Raw genomic sequence first — 25,280 nt, 5'->3', positions numbered from 1 at the left:
TCTTTCACTTTGGCTTTTATAGCAGTCTCTCTCAGGTTGCAAGGTGTCATTTCCATTATATATTTCATAATGTAAGCATTATGAAGAACAAAAAGGGAGATGTAGGCAAGATTCAGCCCCTTTATTTAAGGATTCAGAGTCTGAGCCGCGATTGTCTGCACATGGCTCTCAACATGGAGATGGAGGTGGCGGCTAGCAGCCAATGTACGTAGCTAACATTGCAAACAGTGCTAACAATGGTAACAGTGCTGACAGAGCTAATGATGTTGAGCAAGGGGCTGGATGGGGGTGCTATGCTTTTGCATCATAACAGTTGCAGTTGTCAGTGGCTACCAACGAATGAGTACAGTGCAGAGCAGCAGCAATTAGCTAGCTAGTAGGATACTTCAGTGCAAACACATGCACATATAGTAGGATCATCTACCAACAAAATTAGAAGCTTTAATTACAATACACACAGAAGTAGCGTGACTTCATTGTCTGCTCAGGACTCCATTACTCCACTATATCTTTATATAGCATTTAGTTATTATTTTGCTATATTGATGCCCTGCTGTATAGAGAGCCTTTAAAATAGGGTTATACAAATAAATGTATGCTCCTTGACCTCAGGGTGAGATAATCACATAGCGTCATTGATAACTTCAGTCACTACCGTGGGTAGATGTGGCAAAGTCACACCCAAACAGATCTGTTACATCAACTCTCTTAATATGGGTATGAATATTTGGCAGTTAGCTTGACTCAGAGTGTCACACATTTAGTTAAGAAGCCCTGTCTGCTCTTGTTGTGTGGGAGGCCTATTTTTCCACACTGACCTCATGCTATTCTGGGCCAGCAGCTCTGCTATTTGACAGCCAACTTCTGGTCACTATTTCCCCGAGGTTAGGCTGAAGCAGACATCTCTCCTACGAGACGCAGGGCTAACAAACAGAGCCTGAGCTCCTGCGGACATCAGCAAGCAACACATACACCACAGAGCAGATGGAAGGGGATGTTTCTACTACCTAGACCACAGGGCTGGCCAAAAGTGCATCATAGCCTTCCAAAGTCTGATTTAACTTGAGGCGCCAACATAGCTCACAAGTGCATCTTGAACAGCTAGTGATTTGTTCTGCAGTCTAAACTTTACCTATTGACTGTTGTAGCACTGCTGCAAAATTACACTCCAATTTTTTGCATTTGTTGTAAGAAAAGTAGTAAGTTTGCACATTTTTTCCCATTTGCTTTCTCTGTGATGCAGAGTGGTTACAGTCAGGGTCATAACTGTAATCTGAATTGTGTAAGATATGGGCATTTAACAAACCACAAATTAATTATAAATGTACCAATTAATTAAATTTCAAGATGAATGAATAAAATAAAAATGAAAGTAGCACACTGTTAGTGTAAAGCAACATAAAGCCTTTGTCAAAAGTTAACCGGGTTCATTTGAAAATGTATCTTTTTTCTGCATTCATGCCATCTGTCTAAATTTTTCCCCTCAGCAAATTTGGGGCTTTTTTATGCTCTGTCAAGCATTTTACACCTAAATTAAGTTATGAATGTTTTAAACAATCTGACCTGATGGATATCCAAGTTGGACTGAACTGTTTCTTTATTTAGCTCAAGTGGCATTAAGTAAGCATGTAGACGATGCCTTTTGTTTGTTAATGACGTGCATTTAATAACTCTCCTTCATTATAGGATTCCAAGAACATATTTCCATATTTCTTTTGAACGATAATAAGCATTTTACTTGATAACCAGGCTTTCCAATCCTCTGAACTGGAGCTTTTGGGGTAAGCCCCTACAGAATAGCCCTTTATAAAACATCATGCCAACCATGAAGCTCATTCACAATGAGATATTGTACTGCATAGTATGTATTTGTCATTGACTGAAATATTATTTTTTTTGTCAGTTATTAGCCTACTTCCAACTTAAAAAACAAAAACAACAACAACGACAACAACAAAAAATGCAAACATTGCAAAACAGTGCTAACAACAGCAAAATTGTAGTTCTTAGAAGTGTGTTATTTAATGACCAGGCTTTCCAATGCACTAAACTGGCACTTTTACAGAATAGCACTTTCATAAACACTATGCCACACAAAAAACTCATTCACAGTTAACCGATCACAAATCTCTCAGGGTTTCATATAGCCTGAGTGGCTCATAGATGTTCTTGAGGAGGCGCACTCTAGTTCTGTAGACATCACAAAAACTGACAATTCATGGGAGGTGGCTAGTTTTTATTTGTTCTTTTTTTTTTTTAAACTGATTTCACACAGATTTTTGCTCAGGGTAATGTCACGTTGCTTTTTGCTCTCTCTGTGTTGTTCCGGTACACTGACAATCTCAGATGTAAGTTCTGGGAAATCTGACAACTTGTCTCAGCACTATTTTGACAGTTTTCTTAATACACTTCATCAAACCCTTTTATCAGCTCTGGTATGTGACATCCTCCGGTAACCATGGACACCAGTGCAATATAATCTGGCCTTTGTTTGCTGCGACTCCGTCTCTCTTTATTTTCTTTCTCCTCCTCCTTTGCTGTCATTGCCCCTGTTGCATTCATGCATAGATGGCATGCTAAGTGAAAGAGGAGCCAATGGGGATGAGCAATGCCTGCTAAGCTGGTCTTAGTCACGGGGCATTGTCATTAGATTAATGGAGCAGAAGGAGCCATCCGTTCTCTCTCCAGAGGGGAGCTTTACTTTTGGTGGGGTGGGGAGAGGAGAAAATGAAGGGGAGGATGTGGCTTTGCCTCAAATGGAGGATGATTTGGCACTTTGCACCGCCCCCCCTCTGCTCACGCCTCCTGCTGTTCTCATATAACAATCTCGTCCTCAGTGTGGACTCTTGAGAACCTCAGGTCTCTGACATTGTTACTATGGGAACCCCCAACAAAATACACTCATGAAAATATTTGTTTTAACCACAGTTTCACTTAACCCAACTTTTGATTTGACCAAACACAGAAATACTTAGATACACAGTGGCAGCATTTCCCACAGGAATAACTAGGCAGCTGCCTAGGGCACCATCCCTAGGAGGGTGCCAAAATTGCACCCAGAAAAAAAAGTTCAAATGAGAGTCATCATAATCTAAAGCATGCACAATGTTTGGACGTTGGAGGACCTTTTTAAACCCGCCTATCAGCCACAAAGCCACTGGGATATTTAGAGGAGTATATCTACTTCCTCCTCTGTAACCCACCCATGTACGTGATGGTACACGCACCTCAGCTATCACTACACTACTAAGAGGACTGTATGTAGAGAGGAAGAGGAAAAAAACAATAACAAATGTGTGTTGAAATCAGAAGAAAGAGAGCTAATTAACATTACCTCTGAGCAGCTGCCAACCAAAACGAACAGCTCGCAGAGGTTTCATTAAGTTACATTATGATGTGTTCAAGCTCTATTCAGTAAAAATGAGCATTTAAACATTTATTTGGGTAATTACTTTGGAGGATTGGTAATTGCATTGGAAGGCAGTAATTACATGTGGCTGCTTGTTAATATGTAATTACATATTATTGTGTGTAAACAGGTCCTTAAATTTTCGTAAAAATGCACAATAATCACCTCACTGTTGTAATTACAATATTCCCCGTTGTGATCGACATTGTCTTTTGTACGGTCATTGACTGTTCATTAAGTAGTAAGTTCTTTGTAATTACTGTGCTGTCAAATGAAGTGCTACCCAAATGCTCTTAAAGCACAACTTCACAGCTTTGCCCGCAGCATATAAATTCATATCAACACACTTCACTCAGTTTAGAATTCAGTTCTTGCTCCAGTGAATTAATTCTGGCAAGAGGGGCAGCAATAAAGAGGAAACCTGTGGAGACTAAAGTTGCACAACAGTGTTGGCTGAAGAGACAAGACAACTGTTACCATGGCAAATAATCCAGAAATTCTTTGCTTTACCATTTCTAGCCAATTACCTCGAACCTCTGGCTCATCTGGATGGCAGAGGTTTTTGGCAGAAGATTTGCTCTCAGCTCTGATGAGTAATTCACCACACAGTAGCACATCAGAGTTTAAACAAGTTAGTTGTTGCTATGCCTTTGTTTTCTGCATGTTTTGCACTGAGGTGTATTTCTCCAATCGCACATCTAAACTTATCTGACTACTCAACCTTAGCTTGGCAAACAAAGACATATGTTTTCCCAATCCATTCACTGAAGCAGTGAAATGATATGATTATCTGCCTGGTTGCTCTGTACTTCCAAGTGTTACAATGCCAGGCCGCTGTGTTGCTTGTACATTTTAAAGTGACTGCATTTTAAATGTGCTTAACAATGTAGCAGTAATTTGTGGTGGGGATGAGAGTGTGGTGTTAGGGTCAAGCACTGTCAGCCAAGGTTTAAGTTTAGTGCTTGAATGGAGTGTAATCACTTGTGCTGCTGTGTCAGAAGTCACTACCTCTTTTACTCAGTCAGACCACCTTTATAATGGACACTCAGCAATTTACTCTTCTCTTTTGGACTATAATTAAATCATTACATTACATTTATTTCCAGATGCTTTTGTCCAAACAGCATGCATAAATACATTGAAACAATAGGAGCAAGAGCAGGTTACATTTAAATTTAGAAAAAGTTTAGATAGTTTGACTAATAAGAAAAACAGTTTTTGAGTTTGGTACAGTATTTAGCAGGAGTGCTGCAGCTGGCAGCAACAAAACAGGCTACAATGTAACCACTCAGCACATGTCATGTTCGCATTGTCAGTTTAGATCCACTAAAAATTGCTTATTTTTGCCACTGACGGGCTCAGAATATTTTAAGTATTTGACACATTTTGGAGAGAAACCCTACCACAAACAGCCCCAAAGTCGCTATCATCAGTCCTACCAAACTCCCTTTAAAAAAATAAAAAATAAATACATATATAATATTTTTTATATCCTAAAGCACACTTAATTCAGAATGAACATGAACAAAATAACTCACAAAAACCTTCTTAGTTTCTATCCAGTTAGTTGTGAAAACATGCTGGCTCTATACATGCTTAAATTAGTGTTCACTTAAATGGAGTCTGATGGGTTTGGTGATAGTAGAAATGATCTTGCCATGTAACCAGAAGGTCTTTTTCAAAATCCTTTCCATTAATTTGCAGAAACTTAGAATAATAGTTTGAGCTGATCATTGGCAAAATCAAGAACTTTTGCAATGAGTGGTTACATCGCAGCCGGTTTTGCCACTGCCGGTTGCACAGCCATTTTTTTTAAAATGTTATCATTAATTACCTGGACACAGAAACATGAGAAAATAGTGTTCAGGTTGATAAATACCATTCTTATCCTTAAACAAATAACTAAAAGTATGTTTAATGCTTCAGTACAATGTAAATTTCTACATCTATAAAATACAGCACATTGCATTGTAAGTATTTAGCAGAAATTTGTGCACATGCCATAAACATTACTGTTTTTGTTCCATTGCTGGAATCTGAAGGGGCACTAGGAAGAGAGAGTATTACACAAAAAAAAGTTGGACACTCAACTAAAATAGTGGACAGTAAGTAGCAGTAAGTGTGCTGCACTAGTTAATACCATTCAGGCTTGTTTGTGGCAGATAGTGTGTTACTGCCTGATTTACAGTCAAGAAAATGAAGTCAAGCATTGAAAAAAATGCCAGTAAACCAGTAACAAAGGAGCCGTTTTTCTACATTTTCTTGGAATGATGATTGTTTGTCAGAAGCTACTTTAGTTTCCCCTTTAGAAGACATAATATGAGAGGGTAAAATATGTGTTGATTGGACTGGCAGAGAGAAAACTCTAAAGAGAGCTGTGGTGTTGAAATTGAAACAAGTTATCTGTCCCACTGAGACCAGCAGCAATTAACGTGTATTCACCAATAATGCTATCGGTGGTTTTGTGCTTTGCCACAAAGGAAGGAAGAAAGCAGAAAAAAAATAATGGGAATTAATTATTCATTGCATCAAGAGTAAACACTGTCCCTTTCCTCAAAGTCTAACCAGTCAGACTTTAAACTGTTAGTTTTAAAATCTGTCTGTCCGTCTGTATTTAACGGGACATTAAAGATGTAGCTCGAACAAGTTTGACCACTGACATGAGAATTTAACCTTTAAACAAACACAGTGTTTTAGACACATTTTTATAAGGCATCAGTATATCGACAGACCAGAAGTGTTTAGAAAATTGAACCGTGTCAGGAGGGGTCATCTGAGTTCGATCTATGCAGCATGAGAGAGATACATCCTCTCTCACTGCCAGAAAGACAGGAAGTCAGCTCCTCTATAAACAACTGTTCACATAGGACAAATATACAAAAGCTGTTATCATCACCTTTACATGAACATTTTTATTGGATAATAACATGCCACTGTAGAGTCCTGTGAGGCTCTAAATGTGATCAGGATCTGTACATGTAAACCTAACACAATGTCAGTTTAGGTGCGGCTGCAGCCAAAACAGACAGCCTGATTTTAAGACAAATATCCAATTACACCGCATAGCAACAACACCCCTGGGATGGCAGCTGTGAATATGCCCTGATGGTGACTCCTGCAACCTGCCGTCTGTTATTTTGTGGAAATAACCTTAAATGCTACAGGCTGGACCCCAGCTGGTCATAAGGTAACATTAAGGCACCCGTTTCCCAAAAGTGGTTGATGAGAGTGACATGTTTTAATGAGTTCTTTAGAGCGTTTTTCAAGGTGGAAAGTGAAGAGTGGGAGCATTATTTACTGTGGAAATGTCCAGACACCACTCCCCAAGGAGCAATAGGTGCAGCGGTGTTCAGTTCTCAAAAGCTTAATTACACCAATCCTAAATTAATTGGACCCACAATTTATAGTTTATCGTCGCTACGTAAGAAAAGCACCCATAACACATTTGGTTCCAGGGTTCACATTAATTGGCAACCCCAGGGCAAAAGTTATGTCTTCCCTTTAATGAAGTAATTAGCTAAAGCCATTGCATCAAAGGCTCGCGGTGATTGCATATTTGATTTTGTCTGGTCACTGGGCCCTTTAGACTGGCTGCGATTCATCTATTATTTCAGTGAATGTCCTCCGCCAAAAAGTGTGCCAAGGCATTACTGTTGGAATTCGAAATACGTCAACAGCCTTTTGTAAAACTGACATCAATCAAAGATAGATGTGCAACGTCACTAACACTGCCAGTGCAAAACATTTGTCTTCATAAAGGCAGTAAGGAGGAAAATGAAATGTTTACAGTGATTTTTTTTTCCTTAAAGTGGCCAAAATTCTGCTGTATGAAGTGACAGGAGAGGAAATTATCTGAAGACAAAATGGCTCATAGAAAAAGTTTCTAGATCTCCTTTTTAATCACTTTGTCTCTCACTGTTTTATCACCTCGAGTCTTTATCGCTGTGCGGAAAATGTAGCTACACTAAATGCACAGTGCACTGCAGCGTACAGTATATCACCACAGACATACTTATAAAACTGTTCGAATTTCACTAAGAGCTTCGATGTACGCTGCATATTACATGAGGTGTTATTTATTAACACCCTAGGAATAATATACCAAGATGGAGGGGGACTAATGGCCGTCGAGGTAGAGACTATTTTAATTGTGCTGTTAATTCTGCTCACAGCCAGTGCCATGATGGCCTTTCACGTCTTCACACTTCCCTGTTCTCACCTGAGAGAAAATCACACAAGCATTAATTTAAAAGCACAGGAATCAATGTGACATATTCATTGGCACATTTAGACTTCCTAAGACGGAAATACACCAGATAGATCAGATTAAGAAGTCCATCTGACGCATCTGGGCGTTCTGAAAGGATCACATGTTGTTTTTACACAACTTAAATGCAGAAAATCAGCTTTTGTACTTACAGAAAAGGAGGTGCAAAATGATGTGATGCTAATAAAATCAATCACATCATCCCTTTTCATCTGCATCTCTTGATGTATGAGATAGTATAGATTTCAGTATTTCACAGAGGATGTGGCTTATTTTGTAAGCAGATGGAAGGATGTAAAGCAGAGTTTTTCCGAGCGCTGAGCTGTACTGTTTGCATTTCTCCACCATGCTTCACGTGTGTGACATGAAATGAGTAATTATTGATTCTCATAAATCATCGTCACCGACTCCTATTCTCACTGTTCATTTTTTTTATTTCATCTGCCTTCACCCATCCCCCAATTTAAAGGTTGAGGCATTAAGGACCGACAACCGCTGACCTTTCCCACTGCGTGCATCTATCATCCAACAGGACTAATCATGCTTTTCTTGTGCCTTGGATAGATGTGAGAAGGCAGAGGGATGTGATGTGGAGAAATGTCAAGGTCTTGCCGTGTTCACATTTTGTCTGAGATTGGTGTGTGGTGTTATAGATCCTTTGGATCAACTGAGAATCTAGACCTGTATGAAAGAGGGTGCTAATTTTCTAATCTGTGAAAGGCCAAATGCGACAAAGGTAATACAGATAACATCTCAAACATGCTCATTAGCTAAAGTGTTAGATATGGAAGCATCACACCTTGCATAACCTTTGTTGCGGGACACATCTCATCTTATAACCTGTTGTTAGGAATAATTAATTTTCTATACTTAAAGGGTCAGTTCGCCTCAGAATCAATTATATATTTTTCCTTTTATCTGTTTTGCTATTTAACCATCTAGATTGTTTTGGCGTGAGTTGCCAAATGTTGGAGATGTTAGTCGTAGAGATGTCTGCCTTCTCTCAAATATAATGGAACTATAGATGGATAGACAGATAGATAGATATAAATAGATATAAATATATATGGAAAAACCCAACAGCAATGTCTCTTTCAAGAAGTCATTATTTGATTACTCTAGATAATCCACAGACCTTGTTATTTCCTTTTACCAAACTATACCCACCAACTGTATCACCGTGCAGAAGGAAGTGTGCATCTAATGCTAGCTCAGCTAGCACCACTGAGCCAGCTAATGTTACAGCACAGCTGAAGAGGACACCTTTAATGTTTACATCTCTTGTTGTCATGAGCACAAGCCTCTTGTCCATGAGTAGATGCTTGCATCCTTCAACGTTGGTATAGTTAATGTTGGAGGCAAAGACGGCTAGCAGCATTAGCTAGTTAGCTGGAAAGGCGATTAACTAACAGAGTTGACAGGCGATGAAATGGAAATTTCCACACAGTTATTTCATGCAGTACTTAACATTGACCATACATTCCAGGTCTCCGCAGCACTTTATTCTCTCATTATACATGAGCAGTAGAACATAGACAACACATCCTGCATCTAACTCACTACTGTTTAGAGTCCTCTTGTGTAGGTGTTGGTCGGAGGAGTGTAGCGACACTGTGTGCTCAACTCTGGTACACTAGTAGGCTGTTAAAGGCTGGAGGGTGTAGTTTGGTAAAGAGAAAACAGTTCCTATGTGACACTGCCCACAACAAGGTCTGTGGATTAGCTTGAGTAACCAAGTCATGATTTTTTGAAAGAGACATTTATTTTAAGTTTTTCAAATGTATACTATGCCAACTAGTTCCATTATATTCAAGAGAAGGCAGACATCTCTACGAACAATATCTCCAATATTCTTCAGCTCACACCAAAACAATCTTGATTGATAAGTAGAACTCTAGGTAAGAGGAAAAATGTTTATTTTTGATTTCAGGGTGAACTGTCCCTTTAACAACCAGTTGACAGCAGCTCTTACTTGATGGCATTTTGCACTGAAACATAACACTAAGAGCTTGAGCAAGGAAGCAGTTTTATCTGCAGCTACTGTATCTCACGTCGTGCTGCAGAGTTTAATGTCTTGAAAATGGGCCTGATTTTGGCTGTGTCATTTGGGTTTCACTGGCCACTGAACTGTAAGTTGGGGGAGAGAGCAGCAATTGCTGTCTGAGACTCGGCACTTTGTCATGGGTGCCACACAGTATAAATTGATGCCAGCGTTTGACAGAAACTACCGAGCACTCAAATCTCACTCTGCCTCGGTAGGTAGACTTCTACGGCTCTGCTAACAATATACAATGTGGGACTGCATTGTATTGGCATTTCCTGATAATTATTTGCTGAAAGTAGTGACGCATCTGTTATGCCCATCATTTAGACAGCAACTGATGTCGTGCCACCAATAAGTATACTATTCTTTACAGTACAGTGGGTTAAACATTTCAATTCCCTTGAAACCGTTTTTAAATAGCTTCTGCTGCAAAGGGACTGTGGAATGTACAGATAGATTAAAAGAAACAACCCAGAGGTCCATTTTCATAATTATGTTTTGGTGCCAAGCCCGACTGCTTGGCTAGCACTCTTAGGAAGGGAGGGCGGGAAGGAGAAAGAGAGAGAGAGAATGCAAAGAGAAATCAATACTTGAGTTGAAACAACCCTAGCTGCTTTTTGTTTTTTAGTTTTTTTGTTGTTGTTTTTTTCGGGGGGGAAAGAGGAATGGAGAGGAACTGTGAGAGAGACAGTCTGGCCCCTGTGGCTGCAGCGCCAGCTTGAGCAAAAGGCAAAAGATGTTGTAAAATGAACAAACTACTGTACTACCTACCTGGGAGACACAACTTTTTGACTGTGTAGGTGGTACCAACACTCCCCGTGCGAGTGAGCGCTCGTAGCAAAAATGAAGAGAAATCCATCTAGCCGGCCTTTGCTCCTCGAGACTAGAGCACAGCAAAGCAGCAAGACACCAAAGCCAGCAGGAAGTGTGAATAGTTGCCCTCCGCCTGAGGGAAAGTGAGTCAGCCATTTGTTCCCCCTCTTCCTTCTCTCTTTAATTCCCTGTCAGTCACAGCAGTGGGAACGAGATAATCCAATATCCAGGCCTTTAAATTGGAGCTGTAAGATGCTCATCTTGTGCATGTGCACACACACACACACATACATATAGTATATCCTCGTCCCAAGTCAGTTCTGTCCAGCTAGCTTTATGATTTGTTTATATTGCTTTCAATTACCTCTCTGTGTCCCTTGTTGAGCTCAATAAAATTTTATATTGTGGATATTATTCTCTAGGTGCCCATCCTCTTCCTATAGCCTTATGCATTTAGGCATTCAAATTTCAATGTAAATAAATCACATTGTGAAGCCTCTGTTTATGTGGTCGCTGACAGAAACTGCTGGTCCCTGACATTAAGCACTAGAAAGGGGTGAACAAGCTGCGTACCGACTGCTGCAAACAGATTGCTAGCGTCTCCTTTTGTATTACATCACCACTCGCCTTTCCAGTGATGTGTGTCTATGTACGTCTGCAGCCGTGTGCATGCGTGTGTACTCGTCTGAACTGTGTTGTCATCCACCCCCGCTGCTGTCTCATGTACGAGTCTAACCTCTCCCAACCAGCGGAGCTGGTTCACCTCCCTGGCAGCCTGCAGCAAATTATCATATTTATCGAGAAGCCAGCCATGGCATTAGCAGGAATACCCACTCCTCAGCTGCGGCTCCAGTGAAACGACCACTGTAAATCACACTCTGTCAGCCTCTCATGCAAGCTCAGTCATGGTTGTCAAGGAGACCATGATGTGATTGTGAAGGCTATTCTGTTTTGATTCAGAAAGCATATAGATTCAAAAGAAGAGAAGAGTTTTCTTTTCTAGGTAAAAGTGAAAAGGTTAAGTCAAGTCAAATCAGTTTTGTTTATATGGCCCAATATCACAAATGTGCCTCAAGGGGCTTTACAATCTGTACAGAATATGACACCCTCTGTCCTTAGACCCTTGCTTCAGATGAGAAAACACTCCTCTAAAGTAATCCTTTAAAATTGAGATGAAATGAAAAAAGGCCTTTTTAACCCTTTTAGATCACATACCCAAATATTTTTTTGACCCATCTATAATTATATTTTCAAAAAAACAAATCAATTCTTTATATTCTTATATCAAAATCCAATTATGTTTTCCACCTGTAAAACAAAATATGACATGTGCTTACGTAAGCTTTACCTACCAATTTCAGCCAATACGGGGTTTCCTATGGATCTTGAAAAGTCTTAAAAGGCATTGAATTTAATAACCTAAAACTTGGGTCTTAATTTGTATTAAAATGTCTTAACTCAATCTTTCAAATGCTCAGGAAAAGTAAAAGTTTATTAATGTTTTTGTTTGTTTGTTTCATTGTATTATGAAATCTTAAAATGATAACATCTATTTTGTCTAGCTGTCACCCTGGAGGACATACGTACAAGTACAGATCCAATGAAAATTGCTAATTTTACCAAGATTTTTTCATCATAGCTGAAAGCCAGTTCAAGAAAATTCATATTTCATGCAAAAAGTTTCGGGAACTTGGCATGATAGGAATTAATGCAGCAGAATGACACACAAAAAGCCATGTTTAATTTTACAAAAACAATAATAACCATTTGGCTAAAATTGCCCCCAACCTCCAGTCACTGATGTCAGTTCATGTTTCTTTCCCTTATTTTTGTATTACATTTTGCTAAATTCTTCTGAAATTTCATCCCAAGTGGCATTCAAAAAGTCTTTAAAAGTCTTAAATCTGACTTGCTTTTAGTTGTAGGAATCCTATATCATATCTATCCATCAGTCTGCAACCAGAGCTAGTTAGCTAGCTAGCAATAGCATGCTACGCCTGTGTGTCTTTGTGTCCCCAAAATACATCAGTTATGGGTCTGGCCTGGAATATATTCACTTGGGAAAGCTTCAGATTATGCACAAGGCATCTTAAAGTGGACTGCTTCAGCAACTAGCATTACACTGAGCATACAGTGGGCTTCATCGCGCTCTCTGTCTGAGATACATTGCCCTATTGGCTAACACCGTTGGGGGCTCAATGTTATGACACACTCACTTTTTAAACAATCAATTTTTTTGTTTTTATTTCCAAAACACTGAAGCTGAGGTCTAAATTGTTCATTCATTAATGTTGTTCATTAGTTCAGTCATGTCTCCCTCGTCCTCCTGATCTAAGGCTGAGGGAGGTGTGTGCGGAGCCAACAGTACACTGTAGCTGTCAACTGTAGCTTCACTAAATTCTCAACCTGCCCATTTGTAACAGTCCAATCAAATGTGAAGGATTGGATTTAAAACCCTGTTTTATACACCGACTAAATATTCTGTTTTTCTGGGAAATACTTCACAGTATGGAAGTTAAAGACACTTTAACTTTTTTTGTCACTGGGACTTTTACAGGGAAGAAATATTAGAAACCTCAGGAAGAGCAGCTGAGGAGTTACTCTCCTTGGACAGACCGACATGCAGTACAAGTTGTGTGTACAGAACATTTAAAAACCAACATGTGCCTTTGCCAAACCGTCCTGTCTTTGTTGCCTAATCCCAACCATCATGAAAGTCTACACTGTTGTGTAAACATTCGGATCATGCTGCTTTATCCCATAATGTGCATTTGTTGACATCACTTAATAATAATAATATAATGGAATAATGGAAACCTAAAATTTTATGAGTAGACGTGGAAGGTCACTGACAGAGCGGCACCATGTGATGAGTTGGGATGACAACATGTTGGCTCTAGATAATGCTATTCACATTTTTTTGTTTTTGTCTCCTTTCAGCTCTTCGCAATATGCAACGTCACGACTAGATGCCCCTAAATTCTAGACACTAGACCTTTTAATCAACAGCCAACAGTCTCAGACCAACATGAGTAAAATCAAAACTGCGAATGGACACAAAAATAAAAAATCATGGCATAAAATGGTGAATGAGTAAACTATTTAAAATTCAAAACCTCTTCCAACCTTTTTATTTTTGAGAAAATAGGACCTCTGAGAGATGTTCCAACGTTAAATAAAATAGAATGTGTTATGAAGAGCCTGTCTTATATATTTCAAAGTCACAGAAACAAGGCATCCAAGAGGAGCAGAGCTCCAAACCTGTAGCCACATGTAATCAATAAACGGCCCTCTAGGTTTGCAAGTATAGCATCATCAAAGTCATAGTGAAAAAACAGACGATTGACAGATTGTTTATTTTGTTAGTTCAGAATTTCAAGTGTCTATCTTGATGGAGTGGAGCTCTGTTGAGGGTTTTGGTGTCCCAGCTACTGTAGGTCCAAGGAATAAAGGTGTAGTTTTTTTAGTTCAGTTTTTGAATCACAGATTTTACTTTGTTAGTCTTAATCTTGGTTTGTTTTAGGGGGCATTTCATGTTTTTGTTTTAGCTGAAATTAAGAGTTCGGCTGGCATTATCAAAATCATTCAAAGCAGGATTAAAGAGAATTTCTAAATGTTTGTTTTTAGAGTACTTGAGCTACAGACCTCAGATGCTGTAAACAGTATTGATCATGAAATGAAAGGACCAAATACAAATGCAAGGTCTATCTCTCACTGCACGCATGTCTAAATGAACAGAAACTGAACACAGCAGTGGTCCATTAAAAATGGCGCTGTCAAAAAGCAAGCTTAATTATCTAACACACTGAGGAGCAGCATTAAACACATTACAGGGTAATTAATGGAAGTCATTTTTCAGGGAAAGAAAGTTGAGGCATAGAACTATAATGGATGTACTGCAGAGTGGACTGTCTCATTTCCTCTGCGCCCGTGTGCACACCCCCACCTCAGTCACACCTGTGCATGCTCCTATTGTAAAGTTTTAGTTAAAGGGGATGTGTACAATAGCTTTTGCTGACCCAGAGGCGGCTTTGTTATGGATTCATTGACCGTATGGAGTCGGGTCAGTGAACTTCTGTGTTGCTATAAAGGGCCCTCTGTGGATGTCTTCACCTGATTTCTTTAAGCACCTTACAGAACAGCATAAAACCCCTGGGTATACACGCACTAATAAACAACAATTAAAACCTTTGTTTTCTGTAATGTATTTAATTTCAATTAGTTTTGTATATTTTGTCACGTTGTAGTTTTTGTTTGATTTTGTTCTCTTATTTTTTAATAGTTCAGTTGACAACTGTCTTTTTTAACAGTCAAATTGTCCACACTCATTTTTACAGTTATAAAAACACTGGCTATAATGTGTAGTGGAACCTACATGCCCTGAATGCTCTATTAAGGAAATCAGTACAACAGCTGTCACCTTAACAAAGCTCATTGCCTGTTTTTGATAAAGCTTGTTGAGAATTCAATTGTATTATTATTGAACCTTGTCACAATGGACTGTGTTATATGGAAATGCATTTCTAGTATGCTTCAGAATTTATGTTTGCAGTTAAGTTTGTTATTATTTTAATGTAAAGGTATTGTTTATGGCTGAGCTGTAGCACTGGATCAAATTAGATTTCACAGGTGTACCGAAATAAAGTGGCCAAAGAGTGTATATAGTAGGGTTTTTCATATTGCTCTATATGGCACCGTGGTAATGGTTCTTCTTTTTTTTCTTTTTTTTTTGCAATTTAAACATGTTGTCTTCTTGTATGCAGGGTTGGGTGATGTAACGTATAACCCGTGCAAAGGTAGAAATGTGTTCCTTTGTAGAGATTTGGCAGTGTTGGTACCGCAAGAGGTATTTGCGGCTACGTAGAAAATCAAGGCTGGATGCTTGTGTGTCTGATTTTTGTGTGATCCTGCGAGTCCAGCTGCCTCGCAAGCTAACATGATTTGGGCAGACATGGAGGAGGAGAGTGAGGCTGCAAATACAGAAACCTGTAACTTCTACAAATATTGTCTTTGGGAACCTTAAAGCTTTCCTTTAAAAATAATCTTAAATTTACAGTTTGAGTTCATTGAGCTGATGTTGTCAATGTGAGCTATTGTAGTTATGTATGTAATTATTTTTCTTCTTTTTTTAAGTTTCAGTTGAAACAAAAAATAATCAAATGTGGTGAAGTGCAGTTATTTTAAACAGTATATTATATTAATTAATTGAAGAGGGGGGTCAGTACAGCATAGTATCGTGATATATTGTGTGACAAGATTGTGTCGACACACAGGTGCAAAGTATTGATTTTTTATTTTAAAAACATATTGATATTATAAATACTAATTTAGGTTTTGGTAGAGAATTAGAATTATAAAATCAGTTGCATTTCCAGTCCAATAGATACATTTGTTGGAAGGAAAATTTTTGAAGTGAGAAAGTTTATCTTATTAGATAAAACAGATGCTGACTAAGTTTTTGTCTTTTGGGGGCAGAAATTAGTTACAAAAAGGTAATAAATAGCAATATATTGCGATGTATGTTATACCAATACTCAGCACACTGTAAAACATCCAAAATCACAGTAATATTATATTGTGACTAAAGTATTTAGTCCTCGGGTGATTCCCATCCAGAATTCCTCTACCCTGCTATACACCGAAACCACGATATAAAATTACATAAACTGGGTTAAAAGATTTTGGCCCTATCGCCTACCGCCACTGCATGTCTTCCTATTCACATGAAGTCAACCAAGAAACAGAAGTGTTCCCAACCCACACCTTATATTTAATCCTCTTGATCTAATGCAGGGGTGAACTCCTGATACTCACTCTAGTGGGTGAACACTGATCTTTTATCTCCAAAGATCTGGGCATTGCAAATAATGAGAGACAGGCTTTGTTTCTGTGTGTGTGTGTGTGTGTGTGTGTGTGTGTGTGTGTGTGTGTGTGTGTGTGTGTGTGCGCGCGCGCACGCGTGTGCGTGTGTGTGCATGCTTTTATTTGTGATAGCGGCTGCGTCTCGACGCATGGAGTTGACGAACTGAACCAGGGGTCCGCTGGGAGGCAGTGTGTGTGGAGGAGTGTAGGGTTGTATCCCAGTCAGCCACATATTAGTGGACCTGTCACTTAGTAAACAGTGACTTAAACTCATTTCCATTCCGAGTTAGGAAGTGTAGAGAGAACTCCTAAGTGCATTAGAGTCACTCGCAATTTAGGTCCACTTTGTCTCTCAGGCAAGGGTGGGTGGGGAAATGGGAAAAAAAGGTAGCAGGGGGAGCAATTAAAGTGCAATCTGCAATCAAAATGACTCAGAAAGCCATTCCCTAATTTCACATCATGTTCTATCCTCACATAGACTGTTTATTGCATTGTTTTCCAATATATTTCACAGCATTAAGTCTGAGATATTACACAAATAAGAATTTATTAAAAATGTCAAATTTGTTGGTCTAAAATTAGTAATCCACCAAAATCACAAACTGCTTTCATTTGAACAAGATCCAAGCGTATGGTAGACATTACAACCGTTATCATGGCGAACATGCTTGAAAATGTATTACCTTTGTTCTTGTTATTTCACACTTTTCTTGTTTAATATGCTGTAAGGTCTGGCATGCCTTTTGATGTAGTTGCGAGCCCGGTGGGCATTCTTCCTGAGGCAAAACGCACTTCAATCCTTAATAGGCATTGATTTTCAAAGGCGTGGTTTATAGTCACACACAGCAGGTCGTCCGCTCCCGTTGCTTGATATTCCCTGCAGACTTGACCTTCACACAACCTTGACATGTGGTGTCACCTAATGTGATGCACCTTAACCTGTTTCTGTCACCTCCTGTCTATGAGTTGCATTCACAGGCGTCCCGCTGAAAGCTGACAGCTCCTGACTAAAACAAATAGAAGCACTGCAGCGAGGGTGGGCCTGTAATTGTTTCACAGCCTGCATACTATATTCCCCTGTTACATGTTCTGCTACATCTATGTTGACAGACTGATTTATTTATTTATTGTGAGTGTGTGTGAGAGCATGACGGCGCTCATGTGTGCACAAGCGGTAGAGAGGCTGAAAAAGAGCAGTGAGATATGTGGTGAGATACATGTCAATAAAAACTGCCATAACCATCCATGCAACAAGTAGGCTTCCAGATGACATAAAGGAGCACTCTGGAGGATATAGTGGCATCTAGTAGAGAGGATTGCAGATTGCAACCAGCTGAAACTTCTTCCCTGTAACAAGCATGAACTGCCTAGTTCAATTCCTTCAAGGTTCATTGTTCAGGAGGTTTTTTATTGGGGGTTAAATTATCAACAGAAGTCTCCATCTCTCTAAAACAAACAGTAAATAAAGCAGTTTCACATTACAAATCAGTGTTAATTTGATCCTCTTCGGCTTGAGGAACTGCTAATGTGTGCTCACCTTTTTTCTTTGATAACTTAAGAACCAAACATTCATGAGGTTTGTACCTGGAGCCAAATTATCTAGGGAGGACTCTCCCTCCTCCAAGATAACAGATCCTGTGATTAAAACTGGCACAAACACTGAATGAAGCATTTTCATGTTAAAAATCTGTTTTTTTCAATGCTGTTTGGCCCATCACATAGGTGCTGCTAACTACAATGGCTGACACAAAATTGTGAATGGCCCATTCTGGAGCCAGAGTTTGGTTTGTCCACTCTGGGCTATTGTAGAAATATATTGGTGCAACATGGCAAACTCCATGAACAAGGACCCGCTCCCTGTGTAGATATAAACGGCTCATTCTAAGGTAATGGAAACACAGCAATTCTTATTTTCAGGTGATAAAACATACTTGTTATGCTATATTTCATTTCTGCCAGTGGATCTCCCTAAATCCTACACACCGAACCGTTAATAAAACAAACTGCTTTGTCACGTCATCCCTACTGATTTCTCCTTTCACTCCCAAGCTTCTCCTTTTCAAGCCCGCCTCTTGCTTCCTACTCGGGTGAAGCTGTTGCGCCCAGAACCTTGGCTGACACCAGAGAGTTAGTAACTGGAAGGGAGATTTGTGTGATGGAGCTGCTCGAAAATGGCTGTGGAGATGGTTTACGGGGGTGCTGACCGTCCTGAGTGAAAGTAAGGAGAGTCCTCTTCTGGCTCCGCCTTCCTGCTCATTGGCACAGCAAGTGTTCGCCCTGTCCAGACCGATCAAAGATATAAAATATAATACATTTTAAAAATTGAAGGAAAAAAGTAATTTGTCAGAAGTTTTAAACCATACAGAGGGAAGAGATTCAGGAGATTACTCGGATAAACTGATTATGTGCTTTGTGCAAAGACAGTGCTAAATAGCAATGAAGAGAGACTGTTAAGATGTTCTCTAATGTATTACCATCATCAGTGTTTTCCCGAGGATAGATTTGAGGTTCTAAGTAACAACCTCCTGCATAAAAAAATGGGAAAAAATGACACTGTCAGATCTATTTTCAGTTACTCAGCTCCATTTAGGTGATTTAGATAGCATACATGAGAATGCCCATCTCTCCAACTGCAGTGGAAACCTTCATCAAATTAGAATTGAAGTGATTATCCAGGGCAGAGCAAAAGGACAAAATCGATAGTTCTTTGTTCGAGGCTAAAATGAAGAATGAGCATTCAGCAGGGATCTCTCTCTCTATTGCTCCCTCTCTCTCCCTCTCTAACACACACACACACACACACACACACACACACCTCTTTGAATTGCATATTCTGTTCCAACATCCTTGACCGTATCAGCATTAGGCTTGCGTGGTGTAGTCTCAAACCTTCTGTCTTGGTTTTTCCCTCCTCTCTTTGAAAAAAAAAAAAACAAAACCTCAAAGGAGAGGCACTTCCTTAGATAATTGCAATTAGTAGTTTTGGCTGGATGTTGCAGCATTGGCCCTGGCCCAGCTCTCTGTTTTGGGATAAGAGGGAGTGGGCCTTTTGGGCATGTTTCCAGCCTCTAGAAAGCCCTCTGCCCCTTTAGCCTCACACGGGGCCCAGCAGAGCCTCACATTGGCCGCTGGGCCCGAGCAGAAATACAGAAAGGAAACTACAGTATAAAGACAGAAAAAGGGGGACTTGCTTTCTCCGAGTCAGGTACCGCAATTATGCTGTAATTGGAAAAAGAGCTAAATGGAAAAAGTGCTGAACCTTTGTCCTACTTCTTGAAAGCCAGCTACTTTATGGAGACACAGCGAAGAGCGAGGCTTTGTTATTCGACGTGAATGTCAGCATGACTTCAGTTTCAGCCCACAAACCTGCACCGAGTTTGATTGGAACAAAAATATCACGCCATCAATCCCTCGAAATTGGTCCATTGCATTTAGGAGAGATCAGACAAGAGAGGAGAGTTTTACATGCTAATACAATGGTAAGTGTTCCATCAGTGGAGAACCAATAGAGAAACCAAAGCAGGATGCTTCCTCCAGCTGTTATCCATTAAAGTAAAAGGAACATATAATTAAATTTTAAACAATAACGGCTTTATTTGCTCACTGTATTCTCTACTGGGAGTGTATTGTAGAGGCACGGCATTCATTTCAAGACAAGGTAAAATGTGCAAATATGTCATAGCATAATAAAGGTTCCGAAAAATGCTGTGTATAGTTTACTGCAATGTAAACCAGTAAGTGAGTGCAGGAAACTCAAATTATGCCGCAGTTGTCCTTTAAATTATGCTTTGTGTGGTTTTTTTTTTCAAACCTTCTGCAAGCAGCCACTCACATTTACGTGGAACACCGACTCTGAATCACACCCTGTTTCTCTCTTTCAAACACACACACACACACACACAGTTTAAACACATACGCACACTGCTTCACATAAAGGACTGCAATCCATCAATGTGCTCATTGCTGTCATGAGTAAAGAGACAGAGCTCTAAGCAAGAGTCCTCTAACACAAATTTGATTTACCTCAATTTGCCTCAAACAGTGACATGTGAGCACTAGAAGTGCTAATACAGACTGGCACCTTTTGCTGCCAACAGGCATGTGTCTGTTTAGCTCAGTTTCAAAGCCTGGGCTCATGCTGCAATCTGATTTACTTAAGGATGGTATTGGATTATATAGAGTTTTAAGTTATGAAAATTAACTGTGATGTGGAGAAAAGTGATGACTGCACATGGGGATACAGCAGACTGTGTGTTTGTGTGTGCATGTGTGTGTGTCAAGAAGAAACTGATAGAGATGTGGTTATGGGTTCCAGTATTGTATACCATCTTTTTTAAAATTATCCAAACAGTTGCCATTAACCAAACAGTCTGTATTATACACCGCATCACCAAATCCTCAAATGCCATCAATCAAACATATTTGGTTAAAAAAAAAAAAAAAAGAACTGCAGAGAGATACATTTGCTAAGATGCAAGATCATCTTGACATGATTTTAAAGAATTACTGTGAAAAGCTGGATCCAATCGAAGAGTCATGCTGGCAACATGTTATCAAGAAGCTGTACCTTAGAAGGACAGACATAAATCAAGGTAACGGTTGTTTCATACATAAAAACCATCTGGCACCTTAATTATACAATAAAGCACCTCTTTGCACCACCAAGCCTCATAATGATTTAGGCATGCTAGTCATGCATCACAGGCATGCTGGAAATGTCAACCTAATGAGTTAGGCTTTCTCTATACATATTGTGTGGACCTGGCCATTTTGGATCTGAATGAATGCAATTACTTTGCAGCAACTGAGCGCTATGTTCCAACCTGTGCTGTGTCACTCTGCTATGTCACAAGCACTCTTGACATACATGCCCTCCACCGTGATGTTATTGCAATAATTTGGAGGACTGTGTCCCATCAGGGGTCTGTACAAAGGAGTTCTCACCCATTATATGTCAGACTGATAACATCTGTGACGTCCAGCTATGAGTGTATTTCCACAAACTGTGCAGTACAAATGTGACATGCCAGCTGTGTTATCTAATGTGATACTGGCTATTCTGTGTAATTAAAAACAAGGCCAGGAGTGCTGTTGGAGTGTTTGAGAATGAAATAGGGATGTCAATGTTAAACTGTTAATCGGTGAACTGTTGAGAGCATGTGGGTCGATAGAGTACCCCAAACCCAAAAATAAGTCAGTTTTGGTTAGATGTCAGAAATGAGGTCTGCGGTTAACACAAGCTCAAGAGACTTTCACATTTTGATCTGCGACATAAAATATGTAAGTAAATACACCACTTGCACACATTTTGAAGCTTCTGTTTCTTGAAAAAGACAGTTGCTAAAAAGTCGCTAAATGAGACTGCAAAAGCACATCATGCCAAGCTGTACTGAACACGGCTTTACAGCCTCATTGTGGGGGTGAAGTCAAATTATATTGTTCATTTTTAGCCTAATGTTAGCTTTTTAATTCTGGGCATTGCATTTAGGCTTCAAAATAGTAGAAGTGGTGTTCATTTCTGAGGACTGTCTTGCTGAACAAAACATGTAAGTGTCATAAATGTTTGTTTCCCACAGATCTGCAAACCCTCTTTGGCATTGTTAATTATGTTATCACTGGTAGCACTGTTAGCACAGCAAGTGATGTTAACATAGTTAACAATTCTAAGGGGGCTGGGGGAGACTACAGGGTGTGCATGATAAAAAAAAACACCATAAAAAAATGGAAAGAATCTGCACACTAGCATATGCTCCCAAAAGATTTATAAAATACATCCACACGTGTGATGTTTCATGCAATCGCCCTTGCCCCCGAAACGTCACACATGTGGAGGTATTTAATAAATCTTTTGGGAGCATATGCTAGTGTGCGGATTCTTTGCTTTTTTTAATGTCTGTTTTAGGCTTGATCCAGCACCTAGTTCTCATCGCCTTTGGATGTGCACGCTGCTTGAACTTTTCTTCATAGTGACACCATCCCACACTAGGACTATGTCATTGCTGAATGAGTGACACTGCTAGCTGCCGGACTGGTGCAGTGTGCATTGCAGAGCAGCCAAGGTTGGCTAACCATCGAAAACCAGAGGATAGGCAGTGGGGACTATGTTTTTACATGTTAACATGGCCAGCCCACTGTCTGAAAAAAGGCACTAAATTTACAGCACAAAACATGAACGTTTTAACATATTTAAATGGATGGTGCTCTGGATTTCAGCCCTCTAGTTCACTCAGTCAGTGGAGCACTGGACTTAAAGGACATCCCTGTTGTATTTCAGGTCATTTTCTGTTTTTTGTTTGTTTGTTTGTTGTTTGTTTTCTTAAAAATTAACCTGTTAGTTGCTACCAAAAGCAGAATTAATTGAAACCGACACCCCTAGAAAGAAAGGTTAGGGGAAAAAAAGCAGGGTCTCTTTATAGCCTGTAAGCAAAGAAGAAACAAATACGAAAACCAAGGAGTGTTTCATTGTACGTGTGGGCATGTGAATGTTGTTTTAGGACCAGACAAATTGGGAACCTGTCCACTTCAGTCAGGAGTCTGCCAGTGTGGCAGTGGAAAAACTTTTTGTGTACGTGACATTTAAGTGAAATGCATTCTGTTTTAAGTGTTGTGTCCTCTCTTTTTTGCTTGTTTACTCAGGTGGCCAACCTGGCTTGCTCCATCTCCAACAATGAAGAGGGTGTGAAGTTGGTTCGAATGGCTGCCACCCAAATTGACAGCCTATGTCCACAGGTGAGGACTTCAAATACACTTTCATCCAAAAAAAAAAACAGCTCTATTCACAAGCACTATGGCCAAAATGTTTTGGTAATTATAAACTCTTCTGAATTCATCTCAAAGGAGTTTCTTTAGAGAGAGTTTACAAATTGGAATAGTGAGAAATGACAGGGAAAGAATTACAGTTGGCAGAATGGGAGGAAGAGCTATGAGTAATGTGTAGGTGGACCTTGTAGTACTGGTTCTCAGGATGCAAGCAAAGTAGGAGGCTGATATTGATCCATTGTTTCCAAGGTTAACGGTAGGCATTCGCACGGGACTCAACATAGTAATGGAGGAAAGAGATGGAGAAGGCAGGCTGAATTTAAGATTCAGGACCTAATGCATGGGCCCCACTATGCACACCTGCTGAGACCCACTTACTGTGAAAACTTGGGAAGGAACTGTCTCCTGCTACCTCTTGGCAATGCTCAACACAGACAGATTAAAAAACATAACAGACACAGACTTAGTGGCTGGGGAAGGAGGAACAAAGAGGGGGTGGAACAAAGAGAAATATTTCCATCTGTTCTGGGTAGAGTTAACCCAGGTCCCCTATCTTCACACATGCAAACACACACACATGCACAGACAAACACACAGCCACAGCGATTGCCATGTCCAGATCACAGCGTCTCTTTTTCTACATCAAATCCATTTAACTACAACTACATCTAATAAGCAAGAAGTGAAAAAGAACAGGAAGAAGAAAAAAAATGCTACTTCTGGTTAAAGTACACATGCCAGCTGTCAGTGATATGATTAATACTGTGTGTCCTACGAGTCTGTTGATGTGAAGAGACACAGCAGGATGTTGCTGATCTAAAAAGAAAAAAAGAATATAAGGACTTAATTTGTCTTTTTTTATTTTCATCTTTTTAAAATCCTGTGACGTGTTGATCTCTTTTGGCCTAAAGCCAAATGTTCTATCTTACAACGATCAGACTCTTGAAGTCAGGATACTTTGTAGAAAAGATAACCTTGCTCACTTCAAGCTGCAGGAAGAGGTACGTTTCTTGAACGCATCCATGGGGTTTCTGGACAACAAACATTAATGTTATGTTTTAACAAAAACATGTATCACTGAAATTCCACATCTGCGTGCTATTTAGTAGACTAAACTAGCATGCAGGATTTTTTAAGTATGTCTGTGACTTAAGTATGAAACCAATAGTATTTGAACTGCGCACTATTTCTGTAATAATATTGTGGTAAGCAAACACTGCACACCAGCAGGCATAAGTATTCCACATTACAAAGGGGTAGAGGACAACATTAATTACGGATAGTGACAAAGACAGTTCTGTAATGTCAATATTGCTGTGTTTGTGTGATAAAAGTGTGATGTTTCACTTTGTTAGCCGTAATTTAGTCATAGAACTATTTTTAAATTGCTTGTAGACCCCAGGTAGCCACAGGTTGCCATGGTTACACATGAGTGATTGGATCGGAGATACGTCTAGGTGGGTGTATACCTGTATTTAGCACTATCCAGTAGTGATGTGATTCCCAAAATGCAGGTCTAAATAGAGGAGGCTTTTATGGAGGCTTATGTAAGATGATCATTGGTTTTGGTCTTTTAATGTTTTTTTTTTGACAATGTAGAACAAGGCCAGTCTTATCCTTGAACATAATACAATATGTGTTGTTGTTGTTTACAAACCTTGTCTAACATTAATGATCTGTCTTCTACATCAGGTTATCAACGCAGCTCTCACTCTGGCTGCCCGCCCCCAAAGCAAGGTTGCTCAGGACAACATGGATGTTTTCAAGGATCAGTGGGAGAAGCAGGTGCGCATCCTAACCGAGGCAGTGGATGACATCACCTCTGTGGATGACTTTCTTTCTGTGTCAGGTATGAGCACAAATTCTTCACTGATTGGCTAATTGAAGAAAAAGATCCACATATTCCTAAAATCTGTCACAGCCATTTTTATTTAGTGGCTGAAAGCTTCAGACATCAAGTTGAAGGGGTTTCTTGGCTCAGTGTGGAAAACAAAATCATTATTTGGATTATAACAAATAAGAAACTACAAAATCTGAAAAACAATAGAGCAAATCAGAGAAAACACAAAGTCAGAAAGCAAAACAACCTGAAAGCAAATTGCTGTTTGTATTTTGTTTCATATATT

The 25,280-nt window shown here is 39.6% G+C and overlaps 1 protein-coding gene across 1 annotated transcript in view; it reads left to right on the top strand.

Annotated features, from left to right (window-relative positions):
• The window catches only part of ctnna2 (catenin (cadherin-associated protein), alpha 2), a 393,607-nt gene that overhangs the window by 326,859 nt on the left and 41,468 nt on the right, over positions 1-25,280 (top strand). The window contains exons 10-11 of the mRNA XM_042485341.2: positions 23,032-23,124; positions 24,847-25,003. Coding sequence (XP_042341275.1) covers positions 23,032-23,124; positions 24,847-25,003 — 250 coding nt within the window. The remainder of the gene's footprint in view (positions 1-23,031; positions 23,125-24,846; positions 25,004-25,280) is intronic.

This window comes from Plectropomus leopardus, chromosome 3, assembly GCF_026936395.1.
Source record: "Plectropomus leopardus strain MGB_pleo_1.0 chromosome 3, ASM2693639v1, whole genome shotgun sequence".
In the NCBI taxonomy this organism is placed as follows: Eukaryota; Metazoa; Chordata; class Actinopteri; order Perciformes; family Serranidae; genus Plectropomus; species Plectropomus leopardus.
This window is presented reverse-complemented; position numbering and strand designations above follow the sequence as displayed.